General features: G+C 46.3%; 1 protein-coding gene across 4 annotated transcripts in view; it reads left to right on the top strand.

Annotated features, from left to right (window-relative positions):
- The window catches only part of PRDM15 (PR/SET domain 15), a 59,535-nt gene that overhangs the window by 25,229 nt on the left and 18,501 nt on the right, over positions 1 to 15,805 (top strand). For 3 of the 4 annotated variants that reach the window (XM_090061110.1, XM_090061092.1, XM_090061116.1), the window contains exons 10-15: positions 1,752 to 1,933; positions 2,641 to 2,735; positions 4,045 to 4,132; positions 6,499 to 6,666; positions 10,752 to 10,846; positions 12,180 to 12,311. In XM_090061110.1, the coding sequence (XP_089917236.1) occupies positions 1,752 to 1,933; positions 2,641 to 2,735; positions 4,045 to 4,132; positions 6,499 to 6,666; positions 10,752 to 10,846; positions 12,180 to 12,311 (760 nt within the window). The remainder of the gene's footprint in view (positions 1 to 1,751; positions 1,934 to 2,640; positions 2,736 to 4,044; positions 4,133 to 6,498; positions 6,667 to 10,751; positions 10,847 to 12,179; positions 12,312 to 15,805) is intronic. The other variant, XM_090061102.1, reaches the window with a different exon arrangement.

Here is a 15,805-nt window from a genome sequence, read left to right as displayed (position 1 = left end):
GTAATATAAGTTTCCCTCACAGAGTGTACTGCAATAGAACTGTATCTTCATTATGTTATACAAAGTGATTTATGAAATTCAGGCACAGCTGCACAGTTTAATATTACTCCCAGAGTGACAGAAATAAAAGTTCCAACATGCTACAATTTCTCCCAAGCATGTTGGGCAGTCCTGCTGCTAGTAGAACTTGTCAACCACTTCTGTCTCATCTAGCATGGAGGGGGCAATGAGACAATACCTGTGGAGTTTGCAGAACCTCAGGAATTTGATTACTGTATTTACCCAGATGTAAATGATTCTTCCCCCTTGCTAATTAGATTCTATTCATGGAAAATTTATACATTTGTTAGAATTTTCCATATATAGAATCTAATTATTGGAAGATCATCTTAAATTTATCCCCCTTACTGCCACAGGCGGTGAGTGGGGTAGTAATGGAGCAGGCAGTAGAGGAAAGCAGTGGGGAGGTACGTGGTAGGGCAGGTGGTGAGGCAGGCATGCAGCTTGCCCCCTGCCTCCTGTCCTGTCCCCCCCCACCTTTACTTCCCTTTGTGCCTGCCCTCTGCAGCTGCAGGCTCCTGCCCCCCCAGCTTACCTTCCATGTACCACTTCTGCCCCCTCCACAGTCTCAGGCCCCTGCCCACCCCTTTCTTCTTCCTCCCATTTCCCCCTCTCTGTGCTGCTTCTGCCACCCCACAGCCTTGGGTACCTGCCCCTGTTGTACCCATCCTATCCCCCACTCTCCTCTGCCTGCCCATCAACCTCTTCCTTACCTTTGTCTCAGCACCAGCAGGCTCTGTCTCCACTGCAGCCTTGGGGCATGGAGCATGGCTCCAGCCCTGCCCCATAGCACTGCATAGAGCTGGCACTGCTGCTACAGGGCTGGACCATGCACCAAGCTCCAGGCTGCAGCAGAGGTAGAACCTGCAAGCACCAGAGCAAAGATGGGAGAGGGGGAGGCACAGAGGCTGCAGGTGAGGACTGGTAGGGGCTACAGAACAGGCAGTGGTGGGGGGGTACAAGCAGTAGCTGGGGCTGTGGCTCTGACCCAGGGTTGGGGCCAGAGCCACAGCAGCCACCTGCCTCATGCCACCTCATGCTCAATTGTAAGATAAGCAGTTTTTCTTCTGTGTTAAGTGGTGGGGAGACCTCCTCTTGTAATTGACTAAATATGGTAATTGCATGTATTTCTTGTAAAAGATATTTTGTCTAAGTGAAAATAGCTGACTGAAAGATTTGTGGGTGTTTGATTGATTTCTATTTCAAGGTTACAGTTAGTAACATAAATTGAAGCCCCCAGCAAGTACATACCCATATAAAAGTATGATTCAAAAACATGTCACAAACAGTAGTTAGGAAAAGAAGCAGAATGATATTGCTGGATGGTTCTCTACATGCTGCTTTTGTAAGCTTTTCACGTGAAAATTCCAAAGCTTTTGGAGTGAAAAGTGATTTTAAGGGATAATGAGAAAAATGTCTTTGTCTTCATTTGAGAGCACTGGAGATCTAGTCTTTGATTCAAGTTAGACACGTTTTATTTTTCTGGCTGAGGATGACTGGACTAAATGTTTTTCAGGCAGCCTTGATTGCTTTCTATACATGGTTGGGAGGAGTCACCCCTGAGCACAGTAGCCAGGTTCTGATTTCCCCCTAAAGGCTGAGCATAAGACTAAGTTTTTGCCATCTTCTAGCACTCTCTCTTTTCATCTGTGGGATACCTTTCAGTCCCTGCCTTTCTTTCTCTAATCCAGTAGGTTTACTCATCATCAAAACACCATGTCCCTCAAAAGAAGTTTAATTCTCTCCAGTAGACATGGAATACGGCGCAAGCTGATGAAGCAACTTGGGGATCACAAGCGAGTCTACCAGTGCAGCATCTGCAGTAAGGTCTTTCAGAACAGCAGCAACCTCAGCAGACACATCCGCTCTCACGGTGGGTTTGCGTGCATCTCTCTGCCATCATATAGCATCTCCATTCAGTGCCAGGGCTTGAGAGAATCTTAGATACTGCTAACTTTGATCAGTTCTATTAGTAATTACTTAAAGCCTTTTTGAATCAAGTTGACAAAAGCATCATAAGACACTGGTTTGAAGTCCAAGTAGATAAGTTCAAGCTAGAAATAAGCTTGCAAATTTTTAACAGTGAGACAATGTGATCAGTCTTTAAAGATTGCTTCTCTCTCCCTAGAGAAGTGCTGTGGTTAACTTCAAAGGCCATTAAGTTAAATGCAAGAATTTTTAGGCACACAGTAGGGTAGTGTGGCAACTTAGACCAGGAATGGACTGTCTATTCATAAATCTGACAAAGTAGGTTGTTTTTTGCAAAAGCTCATATCTAAACCAGTTACACTGTTGTGGTGCCACCGTCCCTTACCTTCTGCCTGACTTCAAATTATTAACATGGCTAACCACCTTTTAAAAATTTTTAGCTAAAGTTACGTGCAGGAAGTCATGTTAACTAATCATAATGATTCCTCCTGTTCTTAAAATCAGTGAGTCCTTTTAATTGTTAGAGGCTCCTGTTGTGTCCAGTTAGCTTGCCATCTCACAAGCTTTTTTTTTTTTTTTTTTTTTTAGGTGTTCCATGTGGAGTTGATTACATCAGCCTCTGACTCTGTTCTATCTTGATTGATCCCTTAGGTGACAAACTATTTAAATGTGAAGAATGTGCCAAGCTATTCAGCCGTAAAGAGAGCCTGAAGCAGCATGTTTCATACAAACACAGCAGGAATGAAGTGAGTGGAAATGACTAGCTGATTTTTCATGAGTACGGGTGGAAATGTATGAAGAAATGTAGGATGCTATTTGGGGAGTGTGGTTCAGCTGTATGCAGAATGGTTGCATAACATGCAAGAATCTGCAGGAAAGAGGGTCACTGAACTGGAGATAGCTTCAGGCTGAGGGCTGTATCCAGAGGTAAGCTCTGACTGCTACTTACACCAAATAGAATTCTTTCACTATTGTCTTGCCCACCAGTCCCATTTCTGTCTCTGTCTTTTGTAGATTTAGATTATAACAGAAGCAGGACAGTTTCTGGTGTATCGGGCTTGCACATGTGTATACATAAATACGCATACATACATGCACATGTATATACATACATGTGTAGATAGCAATATATAACAGAAGCAAAACCACTTCTACCCTGTTGTAATCTGCATCTATAAAAGACATATGTATATGTGTACACACACACCACCCGTGTGTGTTTGAGTGTGTTTATGCTGCAGTGGAGCCCCAATCCTTGACCAGGGTGTCTTAGCGCTACTGCAATACAGATAATATAATAAAACACTAAGAGCGCCAAGGCTGCTTGCAGTGTTAAAAAAAATAACACCCCCCCAAAACTAGCGCTTTCCTTTACTTTAAACTCCATGCGCTCTCATGCCAAGCCCAGTGCATGCCCAGTGCATGGCTCGTCTGACATCTTGATAGGTCAGGTGCTTTAGTGGGGCTTTATTGGTGCTTTTATCTAACAGCTGATTGAATCAGCTTTAGCTAAAAGAGCCAAAAAGCCCTGCTAAAGTGCCCAATCTATACAGATGCTGTGGAACTGGATTGAAGTAGTGCGCTACATCTTCTGTAAAACACACTTGTTTGTTTTAACATCTGCAAGCAGCCCAAGAGTCTTTCTATTGACTTCAGAGGGCTTTGCATCCAATGCTAAGTATTCCAGTTGTTGGCAACTGATGCCAAGAATGTTATTGGAGCCTGAGTCTGGTGCCATCTTAATTTTTTCCTAAATCAGATACCTCCATACAAACTTGAAAATAGCCAGAGATTGCTAACCACACACACCTAACATCTCTTTTTATCAACCAGTAAGAACAATGGTGCTTTTTCACACAGGGTTCAGAAGTAAGAATCCTCCATTGAGATGATTTTTTTAATGTTTTGAAAGGGAAAAAAATTCCCTATTTGAATAAAATCAGAAGACTGAAAGTATTGAAAAGCCATCTGGATTTCTTTGCAGATTTTCTCTTTCTCCATTGTGAAATGACTTTTTTTTTTTCTCTTCCTCTCTTGAACATTGGCAATTCTCAGGTTGACAGTGAGTACAGATTCAAGTGTGCTACGTGTGAAAAGGCCTTTCGGATAGAGAGTGCATTGGAATTCCACAATTGCAGAACAGGTGATAAGAACCACTTACCCTCAAAGTTATCTAATCTTAGCTCTTTCAGGGGTATGTCATATAGTGCATCACCCTAGCAACCAGGAGGGAAAGGTAGTCTCTTGGGCTTAATATTTATCATGCTATCACAGCACAAAAGATTAAAATAAACAACTTGCTGTTTCCTTATGAAACATTATTTCAGACAGTTCTACTTCAGCATTATATTTTATTTCTTTCCTTCTCTCCAGTCTTACATCTCCAGCTGTCTCTCAGGTATCCGGTCACAACTCCCAATTTACTTTTTCTAAAACTAAGCATTAAGAGTTCAGATACCTAGCTAGTAATGTATCTCTGATTTTATTGTAATTAATTTAATCCATAGTAAGGAGTGGCTGAACAATTAGCTCTGCCAACCTGGTCTGCCTACAGTAGATACTGTTACAGAATTTGGCCACCAGGTGGCAGGGAGCAGTTGACTAGGGGGCTGGATACATACCATTATGGCTGCATACATGTATTCAAATAATCTTGGAGAATTCTCCCATAGTTGTTCTCCTGATAGAAAAACTTAACCAAAGATGCCTGAATGGTGAGCCCCCAAGGAGCAGAGTTTGCGGGGCTGACTGCACAATCAGGGGGACCCTATGCACATTTCTACATACTCTGCAGGCTCTATGTCTGCCTGGAGACAGAAAGGGAGGAAGGAGTGCACAGAGCAGCCCTGATTGACTGACCCAGACTGCTCACGGTCTCCCTGCAGCACATTATAGGGGTCATAAAGGGGGCATGTTTGTTCCCTGCTTGCCTGAAGAAGTAGAGTTCATCAAGCAACATACTTTCTCATGGGGAGAGGTGGAGAGCAAAGCACCCTGGGTTGCTGAAGTTACACTGTGCTGTAGTTTCTCTCAGAAGAGAGTATGTACAGGCATTCACTCTCGGAGAAGAAACTCTTAAGAGTGATTTAACCCTGGTTGGTCCTAGGTCATTTTTTCCTTGAGTAGCCATTTTTACTCTGGGAGAAAAATTCTGAACATCTGAAATTCTGAACAATATCTGTTAACTGAATCTATATGTGGCCTATGTTAGTATACTTTACATCACTGTATAATTGCTCTTAATTTTTTGAGGGGAATCTTTACCCCAGGGTGGCCTAACTTACACTGGTATAAGTTGATGCGTCATATATCTGCTCCACTTTTACTGCAGAGCAGAATTAATTTAATTCTATAGTACAGTGACCAGTGTGGTGCTGTACTGGATTCAGGCAGCTGGAAGCAGCATCTGCATTGCCACTTTTTCTCTCTGGCCTCAATGCCTCTGCTGTCCCAGCTGCAGCCCAGAAATCTGCCTTCATCAAATGGAAGCAATACAAGGTTGTTTCTTTCCAAAACTAACATCAGTTTTGAAACTGTTCATAAAAGACTTAATTCTTTCTCCTCTCTTGCCTCAGTGAAAATGTCATACTCCTTTATACTTTCCCAACTACTGGATTAGGCATAAACTTCCCATGAAGATATGTAATTTGTTATAAGGGCTTTGTACCTTCAATTGAGGATTCTGGTCCTGTCAGCTGCCCTTAACCAGATGCTGGACTTGGTGCGCTACTGTTCAGATGCAGCAGTTCTTCTTTCACTTCCAAATAGAACATTGTTTTGGGGAAAGGCAGGACTCACTCTAGGCAGAATGGTTATGTATTTCTGATAGTAGAAATAAGGCTTCACATGAAAAGCTTACCCTGCCAGAATCAGTGTTCAAGTTATCTTAAAGATTTACTGTGTGTTTCTCTTTGGAGTGGTTTGGTAAATTCTTGCTTTTTATGCGATGAGAAGGGAATTTCAGTCAAGCTGCCTTCCAGTTGTTCTTAGGGGGAGACCTGACCTTGTGATGTCAAGTGATCTGGTAGTTGTAAGTTTTTCTTTCTACTAAAAAATAAAAGACCATCTTACAACTAGCAGCCAGTTTCTTGCCTGCATTCTCCTTGATCCAAATGTACCAGTTATAGGTATATCTAAATAGTGTCCTAGGGGTGCTGTTCTTCAGCATGTCCTGCTCCTGCTTTGCTTGTTCCAAACCCGATACTGCAGTAGTGAAATTGTTCCCTGGCCCCTGCCACTCCACCCCCAATTGCTACTTTATTTTCATTGTCCTTGTCAGCAGTGGTGGGTAATGCTGCCAGAGTGGCTTCACTGCCTTGTTTTTCAGGTGTGGCATGTGCAGAACTGGAGTGGGTGGGCAGGTACGGGCTCAAGAACAGCACCTTCAGAAGTACTAGGAATGTGGCATAGGTGTAGCCTGGAAAGAGCAATTCTACACCTAATTGTAGAAGTGACTTCCTTTCTGAAGTTTTCATTTGAGAAGGATTGCTTTCTTTGCTTTGCCAACAGATGACAAGACGTTCCAGTGTGAGATGTGTTTCAGATTCTTTTCTACAAATAGTAACCTCTCAAAACACAAGAAGAAGCATGGAGATAAGAAATTTTCATGTGAAATCTGCAATAAAATGTTCTACAGGAAAGATGTCATGTTGGATCATCAGCGGAGACACTTGGAAGGTAAGTATACTCAGGATAAAGCCACCCATCACCCTGGTAGTGTTACTTGGCTAGGGAGGACTAAGTCAATACTTGCCCAAATCAGGAACAGATTCAATTCGTTGATTCGGATCGCTGTCCCTATTTGATTTGGCCAAATCCAAATCTAACGATTTGATGCTGATTCAGAGAATCGGTGATTCAGCCATAGACACAGCTTTAAATGTTTGTTCTACATACCTCGAGGTACCAGGTGTGGGTTGTGAACGCTGCAATGGTGGGGTGGATGGAGTATCCCAGACGAGTCGGGGGGGCCCCCTGCATACTCGGTGGCAAACCCAGAAGTAGACCAAAAGTAATTCTGGTCCACTTCCAGGTCTGCTGCTGAGCCCGCAGGTGCCACCCCGCTCCTCCCTGGCTTGCTGGGTGATCGGCCACAAGGGGACCCTGGATGCCCCCCCCCAGAGCTGGTGGGGGTGTCCCCCATGTGCTCCTCTGAAGACCCAGAAGTGGACTGGAAGTACTTCTGGTCCGCTTATGGGTCTGCTGCCAAGTGCACTGGGGACCCTCCCCCCCACACTCCCATGGGATGCTCCATCTGCCCCACCAGCTCAGCATTTACAAGCCATCTGGTACCTTGAGGTAGACACAACTTTAAATGTTTTTTCTATATATGTCCCAATCATTGAATCTCTCCAAACTGTTTCAGAGGGTTCCAATTTTATTCATAGTTTCATAGTTTCTAGGGTCGGAAGGGACCTGGAATGGATCATCTAGTCCGAACCCCTGCCATGGCAAGAAACAGTACTAGGGTCAAACGACCCCAGCAAGGTGTTCATCTAGCCTCCTCTTAAAGACCCCCAGGGTAGGAGCTAGCACCACTTCTCTTGGAAGTTGGTTCCAGATCCTAGCCGCCCTGAGTGTGAAGTAGCACCTCCTGATATCTAGCTTAAATCTACCCTCTGCCAGCTTGTGACCGTTATTCCTGGTCACTCCTGGTAGTGCTCAGGGGAACAGGGACTCCCCCCAGTGCCTGCTGGTCCGCCCTGACTAGTTTGTAACAGGCCACTAGATCCCCCTCAGCCTTCTCTTGTGGAGGCTGAACAGGTTCAGTTTAAAGGGACTCCTGATTCAATCTGGATTCAGAGATTCGGCTGCCGAATCGGGCCAAATCTCTGCCAAGTCAAATCAGTGACCAAATCTTTGCACAGCCCTAGTTTTTATAAGTATGTTAGCGACAAGAGAAGAGTCAGAGAAAGTGTGGGTCCCTTACTGAATGGGGTAGGCAACCTAGTGACAGATGATGAGGAAAAGGCTGAAGTACTCAGTGCTTTTTTTACCTCGGTCTTCACGGGCAGGTTCAGCTCCCAGGCTACTGCACTGGGCAGCACAGTTTGGGGAGAAGGTGTGTAGCTGTCAGGGACTCTTTAGAAAAGCTGGATGTTTACAAGTCCATAGGGCTGGATGCAGTGCATCAAAGTGTGCTTAGGGCAGTTGGGCTATGTAATTGCACAGCTACTGGCCATTATCTTTGAAAACTTACAGCTATTGTGGGATATCCTGGATGATTGGAAAAGGGCAAATATAGTGCCCATCTTCAAGGAAGAGAAGGAGGGTGATCCAGGGAACTACAGACCAGTCAGCCTCACTTCAGTCCTTGGAAAAATCATGGAGCAGGTCTTTAAGGACTCCATTTCTAAGCACTTGGAGAAGAAAGTGATCAAAAACAGTCAGCATGGATTCACCAAGGGCAAGTCATGCCTGATCAACCCAATTGCCTTCTATGATGAGATAACTGGCTCTGTGGATGCAGGAAAAGTAGTGGACATGATATACCTTGATTTTACCAAGGCTTTTGATACAATGTCCCATATATTTCTTGCAAGCAAGCTGAGGAAGTATGGGTTGGATGAATGGACTGTAAGGTGGATGGAACGCTGCCTGGATTGTTGGGCTCAAAGTGATCAGCTATCTAGTTAGCAGCTTGTATCAAGTGGAGTGCACCAGGGTTGGTCTGAGGGTCAGTTTTGTTCAATATCTTCTGGAAGATGGGATGGATTGCACCCTCAGCAAGTTTGTAGATGACACCAAGCTGGGGGGAGTAGTAGATGTGCTGGAGATTAGGGCTAGGATTCAGAGTGACTTTGAGAAATTGGAGGATTGGGCCATAAGAAATCTCATGAGGTTCAATAAGGACAAGTGCAATGTTTTGCACTTAGGTCTGAAGAATCCTGTGCATCACTACATACTTGGGACCAAGTGGCTAAGCAGCAGCTTTGCAGAAAAGGACCTGAGGGTTACAGTGGTCAGTAAGCTGAATATGAGTCAACAGTGTGCCTCTGCTGTCACAAAGGCTAACAGCATTCTGAGCTGCATTAGTAGGTGTGTGCCAGCTGATTGAAGGAAGTAATTATTCCACTCTGTTCTGTATTGGTGAGGCCACATCTGGAGTACTGTGTCCAGTTTTGGGTTCCCCGCTACAGAAAAGATGTGGACAGTTAGAGTCCAATAGAGGGCAATGAAAATGGTTAGGAGGCTGGGGCATATGACTTATGAGGAGAGTGTAGGGGAACTGGGACTGCAGAATTATCTTTAGTCTGCAAAAGAGAAGGCGGGGGGTGCATTGAGAGCGAGATTCGATAGCAGCCTTTAACTATCCAAAGGCTGGTTCCAAAGAGGATGGAGCTAGTTGTTTTCAGTGGTGGCAGATGTCAGAAGAAGGAGCAATGGTCTCAAGTTGCAGTAAGGGAAGTTTAGGTTAAATATTAGGGAAAACTTTCTAGGAGGCTAATGAATCACTGGAACAGCTTACCTAGAGAGGTGATGGAATCTCCATTTTTAAAGCTTTTTAAGGCCTGACTTGACAAAGCCTGGCTGGACAGGTCTGCTTTTAGCAGGGGGTTGGACTAGATGACCTCCCGAGGTCCCTTCCAACCCTAATTTTTTGTGATTCTGTGTCAGCCTTAGGTGATCATAATGACCTCTTCTGGCCTTAAAAATCTACATGCCTTTTGAAATGTCTGTGGCACCTGGAAAGTTTTCCATTGTGAATAAGGCAATAGCAACTAAGTACAAATCCATTTGGAAGAATACAAATGGGTTTAAGACCAACACAAAAGATAAACACTTCATGCTTGATTCCAGGTCAGAAAATAAGACCATAAGAACTGAGAACCCCAAATCTCCATTGAAATCCACAGGAACAGCAGGTGTTCAGCACTTTTAGAAAAGTAGGCCATTAATCCTTGAAGCTGACAGTCAGAGAGAAAAGATTAAAAAAAAGAATATGCAACAAAATCTGTGCCTCTTAATCTATCACTTGGAGTTTGCTCTGCATTTTGGGGATGGTACTATCAGTAATTTAGAACAGGACATAGTTAAGACAGTCTGGGGTCCAAGCCCCACCGTGGAATTGGACATGGTTCTGTTCTCCATGCCAATAGCCTCATCCCCCACTTTGAGTGTTGATGGCAGAGGGTGCAGAGACACTGTCATAGAACTTCTTGTCCTCAGGAATAGATGCAAGAGCCCTTATTTTCCTCTTGAAAGTTGCTTTGGGGGTAATGGGCATCCTCACTGAACATGAAGAGGCCAACTGTTGGGTTGCTGAGCACCAGCAGCTCCCACTGGACCTTTGGTTGGTTGGAGGAGTTTTTACAGTGGACATTTGGTATGGTAAGAACAGGAAAAATGCCATGCTGAGTCAGGTGAAGCTCCCTGCAGCCCAGTATCCTCTCTCACAATGACTGTGCATGTCAAGGCAGAATATTTATGCAGGACCTGTCCAGACTGATCCATCCCTGTTCCTCTCCTACAAAGCTCCCAGTATTTACAGGCCTAGGAAATCCTAATTTTGAGTACCTATTTGGCACAGCAACAAATAGGACAATGAAATGCATCTTCAACAAATCTCTTGTACTTTTAAGCCACTTCTCACCATTTTAAGTAAGCACCGATCCTTTCATTAGGAGTCTAATTCGTGCAGAGAGCACCACTTCTGTGTATCACTGTTCTGCATAGTATTTAGTCAAAGTGTCATACAGTTTAGACGGGAAACCATGGTTTATTTTATTTGTATTTTTTTTGATGGGGGCTGTTCCATTAAGGGGTGAGGCGCGTGAAAAGAGAAGATTTTGAGCACAGCACAGAGAACCTGGTCCGCTACAAGAAGGAACCATCAGGATGCCCTGTGTGCGGAAAGGTAGGCTTCTTTGCCAGTGCATGCAGTGAAGCTTTGCATTCAAGTACCAAAAATCTATCAGTGGCAGGTATGGAGTTCCAGCACAGGCTCTGTAGTTGATTGCGTTGAGCATTTAAAGTTATATTAGACAAAGCCTTATGGACAAATGTTATGAACTCTAATTCTGCAGAGATGTCTGTCTGTCTATTACCTCTCTTAGTCTGGATTAAGTTAAGTTTACCATATGCAGTAGCTCTGGCTCCAGCCTAGGGCACAGATCACATTGTAGCCCTGGCCCCAACCAGTCAGGAACAGCAGCAGCAGCAGCTCTGGCTTTGGCCCAGGCCTCTGCCCTAGGTCAGGGCTGGAGTCATAGACACTGCAGCTTCTCTGCTGCTGTAGTCTCCCCCTTCCTTCTCTCAGGTCCAACCCCTCCCTACCCACTCACACCATGGGGTCTGCCCCATGTGCACCCCTTTGCTCCCTCCCTGCACCACAGTCTCCCTCACACTCCCCATTCTCCCCCCCCCCCATGTGTAAGCCACCTTGAGCCACCTTGGCCCCAGCCAGACAGCAGTAAGAACCGCTGTGACTCTGGCTTCTGATCTTTGGCTCCTGTACTTGAATCCAGGATAAGGCTTTTCTACTTTGGGGTACCCCGAGATGCTTTCATGGGTGTTGTGGGGCACCATACAATGTCACTGTTGGGTGTATATGCACAGGCCCAAATATTTCAAGTAGAAATCCATAATGTTAAAAACGTTCTGACCTGTTGTGTTATTTTTGAGTTGTTTGCAACTGCAAAATTGCTTTTTTATTTTCCTGTAGTCAAAAACAAGTGGAAGCTAAAAATTGGCATTTTCCTAGGGTTCCCTTGAGTCTACTTGGGGGTGCCTTGACTAAAAAGGTTGAGAACCACCTGTTATAGACTAACTGAATCAGAGATGCATACGTTTTCATGTGTAAGAGCTCACTTCAAGTTAGTGATTTTATTTTTTGTTAACTCTAACTCTACTTAAGTGTCAGTAACAGACAGAGGAGTCCTCCCTTATTTCTCCTAATGTAGTCTATATCATTCTGTCTCACCTGGTAAGAAAAAAAATATCTGTGAACACTTTGGGTGCCTATATATACATATTTTGTAATATTAATAGATTTTTGCATCAGTCCAGCACTGAATAGATGATGAGAACTCTGCTGTTGAATATGGACATGTATGTCACCCAGCCCAGAAGCAGTATCTGTAGGAAAGCAGTATTAAATATGCCCTGTGCCAACTGCAAAATAAAATCAAGAACAGCCCCAGTGTTTCTTTAGATGTGAAAAATTCCTTCCATGTTTTCTTCCTCTCTAGGTCTTTTCATGTAGGAGCAATATGAACAAACACCTTCTGACACATGGAGACAAGAAGTATACCTGTGAAATCTGTGGACGTAAATTTTTCAGGGTGGACGTGCTTAGAGACCATATTCATGTTCATTTTAAGGTAGGTTGTAATATTTTGATAAAGAACATAAGCTATACAGGGACCTGGTGACAGTCTATAAACTCACTAGGGGGGACTAAAAGGGTTTGGGAGAGACACAGTTTCCCCTAGCGTCCCCTGGCATAACAAGGAATAATGGACACAAGTTATTGGAGAGTAGGTTTAGATTAGACATCCGCAAGAACTACTTCACAGTTAGGGCAGCTAGGATCTGGAACCAACTTCCAAGGGAAGTGGTGCTGGCTCCTACCCTGGGGTTCTTTAAGAAGAGGCTTGATGCCTACCTGGCTGGACCCATTTGAGTCCAGTTTTTCTCCCGCCCAGGCAGGGGGTCGGACTTGAAGATCTACAAGGTCCCTTCCAACCCTACTTCTATGATTCTATATTGTATGTTATTGGAAACCGGTTTTAAAAGGATAAATGGGTAGGTGCATCTATGTATATGGTGGGAGCTGGTATGCATTCTGGATCCAAACCAGAATTTCCCTTGGCATCTCAAACTGCATTAATTGTTGGGAGGGGCTTTCCCTTTAAGTTGAAGCCTTTGCAGCACACCTTCATGCAACACATGGTTAAATGCAGTTTATCTGCAGAGAGTTTGTGGAATCTCCATCCTTGTGAGGGGGTTTAAGACATGGCTAGACAAACCTTGGGTAGGATGATACAGTTTAGGGTGGTCCTGCTTTGAGCAGGGGGTTGGGCTAGATGACTTCCTGAGCTCCCTTCCAACCCTCATTTTCTATGATTCTTATGCTGGGGGAGGGGACTGAAGCAGGAGAGCCAAAGAGGCCATCCCTGTAAGTATCAAAGGGTAGATTAGACAGCACTCCCCCTCCATGTAATGGTTACAAAAAGCATATGGTTACAGAAAAAAAACCCCCTAGGGAGTCAGGAGGATGGCTTAGTTTAAATCCAGATTGGCCACTGACACTGCAGGTCTGCACTGCACTTATGGAAGCAACTGTAATGTGTTTGGATATCCCTGCTAGTTTTAAGCTAGCTTGCTTGGGTACAAGTAGCAGTGTAACTTGTGGTATCAGCATAATCTATTTTATCTTGCTTCTTAGCTCCATGCTGCATTGCAGCAGCTGGACTATTAAACTAGCTCAGGTATGCTTGCAGCGCCCTGCAGTTGCTTCTGGGACTGCACTATATGATTGCAGTATAGACCACAGGTAAGCAGCCCCCAGCACAGTTGCCAGAAAGTGGTGTGCAAGGATATTTTGCTTGGCATGTGCATCTCAGGTGGATGGTAGGGAAAGGGCTGGGGCTGCACTGCCACAACAAGGATTGGCCTCTTATAGCTCCCCCACCATCCGTCTCTGGCACGCCAACATCTTACAAGTGAAGGCTGCAGGTGTTTTAGCACTGTGCCTCAAAAAGACTCAGTTAGGCTCCGGAGCGGTGAGAGACGCGCGGGTGAAGCCCGCTGCACCCCCGCTCCCCCAAAGCCCCCCAGACACGCCTTCAGCCGGAGGTAAGCAGGCTCATGGTGGGAAGGGGTTAACTCCTCGCTCCCTGGGAGGAGGCCGCTGCCTGGTGCCGGGCCGGGTCGGGTCAAGCCCCCGCCCAGGCCCCTACTTGGCCCAGCCCCCCAGGGAGCCCCGCGACCGGAGCCGCGCGAACAGGCTGCGTAAACAGGCGCTCGAGTTAGCGCAGGGGAGGGCGCGGGAGGGCACGAGACCCTGCCTGCAGCCCCCCAGAGTAGTCAGCCCCAGCCATAGCCAGCCTACCAGAGGCATGACACAGATGGGCACGCGCCACACCCCGAGGGTCCCCTCGGGCTCTGCAGCCCCCCCGCATTGGGCACCTCGGAGACGGCCACCCAGACGGAGCCCCTGGCTCTTGGCTGCGGGGGCTGCCTGTCCCTTTTTCAGGCTCTGGGGCCCGGGAGCATGGCCACCTCCCCTTGCGGGGTCTGCTCCCTACTGGGGTCTCTGGCGCGCCAGCTGGAGGAGCTCCAGGCCACAGTCCAGAGACTGCGTGCCATCAGGGACTGCGAGCAGGAGATAGACTCCTACTGCCAGGCCCTTCTCCCCCGGGAGCCACAGGGTAGAGCACCGTCTCCCTCCAGGACTAAGGAGGACTCTGGGACCTCCCGCTCTGCCCAGTCAGGGGCATGGACCAAGGTGGTCAAGGGCCCCAAGGCCCGCTGCATCAAGGCCCCTCGCCGGAGCTTAGCAACAGGTTCGCACCTCTTGATGGACTGGCCCAGGCTAACATTCTAAGGGACAGCCAGCACGGGTTTGTTGCGGGTAGGTCTTGTTTGACCAATCTCATTTCCTTCTATGACCAGGTGACCTATCACCTGGACAAGGGAGGAGAGATTGATGTCATATATCTTGACTTCAAAAAAGCTTTTGATCTGGTATCCCATGATCACCTCTTGGCCAAACTGGCCAGTTGTGGCCTTGGCTCCACCACGATCCGCTGGCTGGGAAACTGGCTCCGTGGTCGGACCCAGAGGGTTGTAATCGATGGCAGTCACTCATCGTGGTGCCCTGTGACCAGTGGGGTCCCTCAAGGCTCTATCCTGGGACCCATCCTGTTCAACATCTTCATTAATGATGTGGACATTGGAGTCAGAAGTGGACTGGCCAAGTTCGCCAATGACACCAAACTTTGGGGCAAAGCATCCACACCAGAAGACAGGCGGGTGATCCAGGCTGACCTGGACAAGCTCAGCAAATGGGCGGACGAGAACCTGATGGTGTTTAACACCGAAAAATGCAAGGTTCTCCACCTTGGGAGGAAAAACCTGCAGCATCTTTATAGGCTCAGCAGTGCTACATTGGATAGCACTACAGAAGAAAGAGACTTGGGGGTCATCATTGCCCACAAGATGAACATGAGCCTCCAATGCGATGCTGCGGCTAGTAAAGCGACCAAAATGCTGGCTTGCATCCATAGATGCTTCTCGAGCAAATCCCGGGACGTCATTCTCCCCTTGTACTCAGCCTTGGTGAGGCCGCAGCTGGAGTACTGCATCCAGTTTTGGGCTCCACAATTCAAGAAGGATGTGGAGAAGCTTGAGAGAGTCCAGAAGAGAGCCATGCGCATGATGAGAGGTCAGAAAAACAGATCTTACGATGACAGGCTGAGAGCCATGGGACTCTTTAGCCTGGAAAAGCGCAGGCTCAGGGGTGATCTGATGGCCACCTATAAGTTTATCAGGGGTGACCACCAGGATCTGGAGGAACGTCTGTTCACCAGAGCGCCCCAAGGGATGATGTGGTCGAACGGTCACAAACTCCTGCAAGACCGTTTCAGGCTGGACATAAGGAAGAATTTCTGTACTGTCCGAGGCCCCAAGGTCTGGAACAGTCTGCCAGCGGAGGTGGTTCAAGCACCTACATTGAACACCTTCAAGAGTAAATTGGATGCTTATCTTGCTGGGATCCTATGACTCCAGCTGACTTCCTGCCCTTTGGGCAGGGGGCTGGACTCGATCTCCAGAGGTCCCTTCCAGCCCTAATGTCTATGAAATCTATGAA

The sequence above is a fragment of the Crocodylus siamensis genome, chromosome 1 (assembly GCF_052110815.1).
Source record: "Crocodylus siamensis isolate JL-2025a chromosome 1, ASM5211081v1, whole genome shotgun sequence".
NCBI classification, from domain to species: domain Eukaryota; kingdom Metazoa; phylum Chordata; order Crocodylia; family Crocodylidae; genus Crocodylus; species Crocodylus siamensis.
This window is presented reverse-complemented; position numbering and strand designations above follow the sequence as displayed.